We start from the raw sequence: 9,093 nt of genomic DNA on the forward strand, positions 1-9,093 counted from the left end.
GATCCACAACTTTATAAGAATATGCAATATGCAAGATCAATTATTCATGGATTACGACAATTACATTATCATGTACGCTTTCCATATAAATTGAGACAATTAATAATCATATTAATCCAACAATTTTCAATATATTCACATCTATGTATAACTCATTCATATATATGTTCAGTAACTATGAACATATATATGTAAATTGAGAAAATTAACTGAATGTGATATACGTAAAAAAATATGGATAAGTTGTATCAAATGGTTGATGACGAAAAAGAAATTATGAGTAGAGAAATAACATATTCAAGATTATAAAAATATTTTAATATACCAAAGTATCAACCCGACCAACCCGTACGGGTTGGGTTGGGTTGCACTTTGGTTTGGGTTGGGTTGAGTTAAGATTTTTCCAAATCACAAACATTAGGTTGGGTTGTTCAAATGTCTTCAACCAAATCAACTCAACCCATGAATACTCCTATTGGTAATATACTGTGCAAGTATATTATTGCTTACACAACTTTTCTAATGCAAATCTATATATGTTAAAAAGGTACGATTGATCGATGCCATAAATTGTTTAAAATAAACACCACATGTTAGCAACCTAAATAGACTCAAACTAATCAAAGACAACTGGTAAGACCGCTATGACTATTCATTTGATTTTCAATTACAAATACATGCCTCGTTGAAAACAAGGTGAACAGACATATATCATCCCATCTTAATTGTTCGAGTAGTAAGGAGGTTGTAATCCATAAGTGAGATCTCGATTTAAATCTGGGCACAATCCATTTGTCTAAGGGACACCGATGGCCGTGAAACCAGTGTAGTTGATGCTCAAGAAGATGACATACCTGCTTTCGTAATCCACCCAACTTAGCGTGCCTCGAACTAGTCTCTTTTTTTTTTACCAATTTCATTTTAATCTGATTTGATATGTTATTCAATTCGTCTAGTAAGTCCATTTGCCACCTAGACATAACCTAATTGTTGGTTTAACAAGTACATGCTTCTTTTATAAACTTTAGAAATCGAATTTATTTTTTATTTAAAAATAAATATACGGTAAAGAAATGGTCAAAAGATTCATAAAGATTGAAAAAAATAAAGTGGCATAGGAAGAACACATCAAGATCACCAAATGCACAATTCATGACCAACAAAAAGCCAACCTAAATTCAACCTATTTATGATTTCACAACAAATGCATGCCATCATCTTACAACATAAATCCATGCTTCAATACCATTTACAAACCCGGATCACATCTTTCGTTTTGACCTTTTTTCATTTGTTTCCTTGAATGCGCAAAAGGTCGGGATAAAATCAGTCTACTTATGGAGAAGAAAAGCAAAACGGAGCATGAAGATGGCCGATTGCAACAACATCTGATTCTTTTGCTTGCTATTGCTTTAGGGTTTTTGATCATGGACCCTTTTGAATTGAGTCCGGTGGGGGGACATGATTTCCGACCGGTGAAAAACGACATTGCGCCTTACAACCAAGTGATGGAGAGTTGGCCAGAGGACAATCTTAGCCGATTGGGGCTCGGGAACTTGGAGTTTGTGGATCAAGTGTTTGGACCCGAATCGTTGGAATTTGATCCGTTAGGACATGGACCGTATACTGGTTTAGCTGATGGTCGGATTGTGAAGTGGTTAGGCGAAGATCGAGGATGGGAAACATTCGCTCTTGTGTCTAAAAAATGGTAACGTTCAAATTTCTAAGCTTATAGTTTTGACTTGTTATTCTACTTGTCTAACATTTAGAAAAATAACGTTTAAAAAAGATACATACTTACATACATATAGATGACGGTCCAAATGGAAGTAGAAAAAAAAAGGATAAAAAACGAATGAAAAACACGATAATATGGATGTCGAATTAAAATTAATAAAATTGCTCGGTTTCTGATATAATATATTTGGCTCCAATTTAGATTATATTGCACCCATTTTCAATTAAAAATAGAGGGAAATCTGCTTTAACCATTTTTTTTATTAACCTGGATATCCAACCCGTTATACGAGTCGATTAATCCCAGGGCGACCATCTGCTTTGCATATAGCCCTGGAGTCACCGCATTTGAACCTCTGTGGCCACAAATGGATTCTTATTCCTCTTTGGATTTGAATCTGTGACCTCCTGATACTTTTGACCTTTAGAGCCAAGCTCAAACCAATCAGACACCACCTTGTGGTTTGCTTTAACCATTTTTTAAATCATGTTAATTGTATAGAACACAACTAACGGTTGAGATTTGTTTCAATCTTTTCATTTTTTGTTCTTTTTATTTGAACCTGTCTTGTAATTTGCGGATTCAACATGATGTGAAATTTTAATACAACTTCTGATAAAAAAAATTAAAATTTATATTTAAATAAAAAAAACTTGTAATTATATGTCGTCACTTAAAACTGTACGTAAATGTCTAAATATGCTATATTGTTTTAATGCGTATGAGAATGGGTCTATATATTTTATTCAAAAACAAAAACATCATTGCTTTCTCAAAATCACATAAAGCCATATTATAACATCGACTGACATAAAGAATAAAATGAAATATTAAAATCACGATGTATCTCGCTGCATTGCGCGAGTACGCTTCTAATTACTCTTAATGCATTTGTGATTTATAATTAATGTTTTACAAATAGATGTCGTATACGATGCTATGTATATATGTATGCACGTATATGTGCCCTTGATATGCATGGTTTGTGTAAAAGTAACAAAGCTTAATCTACGACCTGCAAAGGTCGGAAGAATGTGCTACGGGAAAAGATTCGACGACATACAAGCAATGGAAGATGGAAGCGTTTTGCGGACGGCCACTTGGACTGCGTTTTGACAAAAGTAATGGAAATCTGTACATTGCTGATGCATACTACGGACTTATGGTGGTTGGCCCTAATGGTGGCTATGCAACACCGTTAGCCACCGAGATTGACGGGAAACCCATAATCTTTGCAAACGATCTCGATATACATAGCAATGGCTCCATCTTTTTTACAGATACCAGCAAGAAGTATAATAGAGTGTAAGTTCATAACTCTTTTTATATATTGGTGTTCTTTAACGGCATCTCTAATAAAAAAAAATTATAATTTCTCTAAAAATTGACCAAAAAGTCGAGTTTTAAGGAAAACGATATTTAATTTTAACGGTTTTTCTATTTTAAAGGTTTTTTCAAATTTGTTGTAGATGCTTTAAGACCCGTTTACCAGTTTCATGAGTCGGGGCAACAAATTTGTTGGTTTGATTTTTGATTTCGTTGTTTTGAATTTCACCTGATTTAGACTTAGACTCGATGAACAACTCTGATGTCGATTTGGTATTATTTTAGGAACCATTTTTTCATAATGTTGGAAGGAGAGGCAAGTGGAAGACTTTTAAGATATGACCCTCCGACGAAGTCGACTCATGTTGTATTGGATGGGTTGGCGTTCCCGAATGGAGTTCAATTGTCCAAGGACCAATCCTTTCTTTTATTTACCGAGACTACAAATTGCAGGTAATTTTATAAACTCGTTGCGTCAATGAGGTCATATTTTAAAATATTATAAAAAATTACGTGTTTCTAAAAAAATTGATGGTATTTATAATGAAGAGTTTGTCGGACTTTTTTAGGCTTATGAAATTGTGGATAGAGGGTGAAAAGAGAGGAAAAGTCGAGCTGGTAGCGAACTTACCTGGATTTCCCGACAACATAAGAATAAACGAAAAGGGTCAATTTTGGGTGGCTATCGACTGTTGTAGGACTAAGGCTCAAGAAGTACTGACGAACAACCCTTGGATGAGGAGTGTATACTTTCGATTGCCATTTCAGATGCGCTATTTGGCTCGGGTTATGGGAATGAAAATGTACTCGGTGATATCCCTTTTTGACGAACAAGGGGAGATCTTGGATGTTCTTGAAGACAAGAATGGGGTCGTTATGAAGCTAGTTAGTGAAGTTAGAGAAGCCAATGGGACGTTGTGGATCGGAACAGTGGCTCATAATCACATAGCAACTCTACCATACCCTTGATCTGGGTTCATAACTTGTTGATTGTAATAAGCCATTTAAACGTGTTCGTTGATTCATATTTGCCTTTTTTTCTTCTTGAATGTATTGGATTTCTAAGTTTGATAACTTTGAGATATAAATAAAAAAAGAACACCTGAAAAGGGGTGTCCAAACAAGTTGGTTCAAACCTTTTAGGTAATTTATTTTACTCCATTCGGGCTGTTCAAGTTTTGACGTCTGATCAACTCAACCGAAAACCAAACTGATGTAAGAGCTTACCTTTTTAACGAATTTATACAATTTAAACAGATTATAACCAGAGACATTCCAATCTTTTTGGAGGCCCTGTTACATCCAATTTTTTTTATTACATTGCATAAATGAGATAACAGAGAATATATGTTAAATTGTTAAGAACAAAAATGGACGAAACCTAAACGATTAACAATCTGAAACTAAACAGAAAACCATTAATGATTTGAACCTAAAACCAAACAATTAATGATTTGAACCTAAATAACTTCGGCTATAGTTTTACATATGTCGATAAAAAGACCTAAACACATGTAAAATTTGGCCCCAAAATTTTTGGGTGTCCTGTTCAAAATCTCACATTTAACATGCTAAGGGACGACCCTAATTATAACCGTATAGACCTTGAACACTAATTTAAATGGAGATATATGTAGTTATATATATTATTTAAAATATATATTTCAATAATACTGGACATGATTAATTTCAAACAACTTTTTTTCTCATCAACAATTATTACAGGGTATATGTATTGACTTGTTTGCGGTCATGATTGGGTTGCTAGTTGCTATGATGAACTGCTATTTTTGAGCGATTAATATTTGAAACCACGCATATTATTGCATACCATCATGTATATAACGTTTAAAATTATTTATCCAAAACGATAAAACCCTTATATATTTTTTAAGCTATTTGGAATCTATGCAATGAACATGGTGGGTTTGAATCTAATACTGATAAGTTCTTAATTTCATTTTTATCTTGTTAATAAAAACTTACTGGTAAAAGTTTCATTTTATATTTATAAACGAAATAATTTTACATAATATAAGACGTTTGTTTTTGATCCACTTAATGGACCCCGGGCTAGTGATTTAATAAATGGTGCAATGTTAAATATCGTATTTTTAGAATATAAAACGAGTTTAAAATAAGTTATAATGTATTCATTAAATGTCATACATTATTACATATGGGTTAATTTATATGCAACCGAATAACTAACCTAATCTTAGCATAGACATGTGGCTTATCATAAACACCGCCAATTTAAAGAATTCATATCCAAATGAATAAGACATTATCTTCTGAATACCCTTATGGGCATAAATGTATAAGAGGTCGTTTACCAAATGCTTATCCGGATAAGGCTTATTAAGTAATATTATTTTACCGGATGAATATGATAAGGACCAAAAATCTTACCCTGTAAGAGCGAGACAGAGACCAAGAGTCTTACCCGGTAAGTGAGGACGGCGACTTTTACCACGGTAACCGTTTACCGAGTAAATTGTTGCATACAATGTCGTTTTGGTGGACTAAAATTTTACCCGGTAAGTAAATAATTATGTTAAATTTTACCGTTAAGCACTTACTGGGTAAATATTTGGTAAATAGCCCCTAACAAATATTTCCGAATGCCCTTAATTTTCTTTTTTACTGGAACTCAACCCTATATTATAACTTAAATAAAAGTATTATGTCAAAAAGTATTTTGTTTTGCATATACATTATACACTGACCCGATGGTAAGCCCACATGGCCTTTATGGGCTGGCCCACTCTATCATCAAGCCACTGTATTCGCCTTTCATACATTAATTAACGTGGATTGTGTTTGAGGAATTGAGGGTAGGTATGCAAACGAGACCCATTCATTGGGAAATTCGGTGTATCCGTCTTGATAGGGCTAGAGATTTCACGGTAGGGGTGTTCAAAAAATCCAGAAAATCGAGAAATCGAGGTGAACCGTTTGAACCGAAACCTAAAAAACTGATAATCGAGAAAACAGAAAATCAAAAAACCGAAAAACTGAAAAAATCGGGTATTCGTGGGTCGGTTTCGATTTTTAATTTTAGGTATCCGCGGGTATCCAAAAAGGATTGGATATAATGTATATGTAATATTTAATACTACATATGTGTATTATTTATTTATTAACCACAAGTTAAATGAGTAAAAATCCCCTTGTGGCCACAGAGGTTCAAATGCGGTGATTTCAAGCTATTTGCAAAGCATGTGATCGTCCTGAGATTAATCGGCTCGCATAGCCAGTTGGATATCCAGATTAATTAAAAAAAAATCTTTTACATTTTATTGTCAAGTATACGGTGGATTATTAAATTTGATGGTAAGAAGTCTTGAAGGAGCCAACATTAAGGGAAAATGGAAGTTTTTAAACAATTGAACTTATTTTTGTTTTTTACGCTTTGATTGGGACGAGGATGAGATTGAAGTCCCTGCCATATTCTCATACCTATTTTAGGGGATGTTTGGTTAGAGGTATTAAACAATTATTAATATAATTAAATATAAGATTTTGATTTATATAATATAATTGGTTCATTCTCCTAGAAGCCCGAATTTCTGTTTTAAAAAAAATTCAAATCTCTAAAATTACTAAAATAAAATAGCTGTAAAAATTGCTTAAAAAATTCATTCTCATTCTCATTACCTGATGTTTTTATTTTCATTCTATTTTTTTCTATTGCTTAAACCAAAAAAAATCCCAATTCTTATAACTTCTTTGGTCTCAAATATATATATTTTGATTTCACAAATTTCTATGTTTGTTTCAAAATTAATTTTCGATAACTAAATTATTAAATTTATTTTTAATTAATGCATAAATATTTAAAAGTTGATAAAATAAATAAATTAAACTAATTATTTGTTTATCTAAAATGATATAATAATTATACATATTTAAAACTATATATCATTTTTATTGTGAACATTTATTTTGAAACAAATAGAATATTAATTTATCTTAAGTCACATATGTTCATCGAATAATTTAAAATTTATGTGAGTTATATAAAATGGTATTTAATATTTTTAAAATATTATTATATTATTCAAGAAATAAGAGCAGAATAAAATTAGATAATCAATTATAACAAAAAAATTAAATAAAACCTTGAACGGCTACTTTACTAGTAACTAGAAGGGTACTCGTACAATGCAGCGAGATAAATCTTCATTTTAACGTTTAGTTTTTATTCTTTGTCTCTATCGATATAATACGATTTTGTATGGTCTTGAGAGAGCGATAATGTTTTTATTTTTGAATGAATATAAATTTGAAGATGACATAAAATTTTAAAAAAAATAAAATCGATATTAGTATAAAATTAACTATTTAATAGTTGTTTTTTTTTTGTAACTTCTTTAATTCAATTTTTTATTATAATTTAATTTATGTCTAATAAGAAAGTAATTTATATAAAGATAATAATTAAACATTTTGTTAAAACTCAATAATTATCTTAATTATATTTTAGATTTTCTATATTTAAAAAGAATGTTTATTCTGCATTTGATTATGTTCATCTGCAGTTAGTTACACGAATTTAAAGATGGAACTTTAATAAGTTGTACTTATGCAAAATTATTTGTAATCTTGAATTTTAAGTAATATGCATCAATAAACAATACTTCATGCATAAAAAAATGGTTTTTAAGAGTTTTTGTCAAATGCTGTATAATATAGTATAAATTAATAGTTCTTTTTTTTTGTTGTAACCTCTTTAATTCAATTTTTTATTATAATTTAATTTAGGTCTAATAACAAAGTAATTTATACAAAAATACTAATTAAACATTCTGTTAAAACTCAATGATTATCTTAATTATATTTAAAATGTTTTATTATCCTGTATTTGATTATGTTTATCTGCAGTTAGTTACACGAATTCAAATATAGACCTTTAATAAATAGTACTTATGCAAAATTACTTGTAATCTTGAATTTTAAGTAATATGCATCAATAAATAATACTTCATGAATAAAAAATGGTTTTTAAGAGTTTTTGTCAAATGCTTTATAATATAGTATAGATAGGGCCCGGGACTAACACCGCCAAAGGTTACCAACTTGATTTTCTCCAACGTCGATGAGGTTTTTCTTTTCCTCGTTGTTTATAGGACTTTGTGGAATTAGTTGAGCTTTAGGAGTAAGCAGAAAGTCAACTGATCTAATTAGAATATGATCGACTATAATCAAATAACTAACTGTAATTGGAACGGTTCCAAAATTTCAACATTTAGATTGGATCCGTCAGTTCTTGGATGACAGTACATAATCTAATAAAAACCAAACCGGTTCAATCCAATAATCATTCAACTACCATCCAATTAATAACTATATATATATATATATATATATATATATAACTATTATCACTATACAATATTATTTTTTAGTTGATATTTATAAGTAGTTTTTAAAAATAAATTAAGAAAATATATAAATAATTGGTTGAAATAGTTAATTAACTGGTTGGAAATTGTATCAAAATATTGAATTAATCTAATGAAAAACTAATAATAATATCCAATAGATGAAACCGTTTTGACCAATTCACAAATAATCAATTGGATGTCTAATGTTAATTGGATTGGATTGGAAACATAAATCAATTGGATTTCAACCTATTTCAATCGATAAACACTTCTAAATCGAGTTACAAACAAACTAGCGGAATAGTAAGTAACACTTGAACAAGTTTACATTTCTAAAATATTTAATCTATATTATATTATAAAGTATTTGACAAAAAACTCTTAAAAACATTTTTTTATACATAAAGTACTATGTTTTGATGCATATTACTTAAAATTCAAGATTACAAAACAAGTAGAACATGCATGAGTACATTTTATTAAAGCTTCATGTTTGAATTTGTGTAACAAATGCAGATAAACATAATCAAATACATGATAAACATTATTTTAAATATAAAAAATTTAAAATATAATTAAGATTATTATTGAGTTTTAATAAAAATACTTAATTATTATCTTAAAAAATTATTTTGTTAA

General features: G+C 30.2%; 1 protein-coding gene across 1 annotated transcript; it reads left to right on the plus strand.

Annotated features, from left to right (window-relative positions):
* Window positions 1-1,337: 1,337 nt before the first annotated feature.
* LOC112520496 (protein STRICTOSIDINE SYNTHASE-LIKE 13) lies at window positions 1,338-4,033 on the plus strand. Its single transcript, XM_025128936.1, has 4 exons — window positions 1,338-1,708; window positions 2,762-3,043; window positions 3,350-3,517; window positions 3,634-4,033. The coding sequence occupies exons 1-4, from the start codon at window positions 1,338-1,340 to the stop codon at window positions 4,031-4,033; spliced, it is 1,221 nt and encodes a 406-aa protein (XP_024984704.1).
* Window positions 4,034-9,093: the final 5,060 nt, after the last annotated feature.

The sequence above is a fragment of the Cynara cardunculus genome (assembly GCF_001531365.2).
Source record: "Cynara cardunculus var. scolymus isolate 2C chromosome LG 10, CcrdV1, whole genome shotgun sequence".
Classification (NCBI taxonomy): Eukaryota; Viridiplantae; Streptophyta; class Magnoliopsida; order Asterales; family Asteraceae; genus Cynara; species Cynara cardunculus.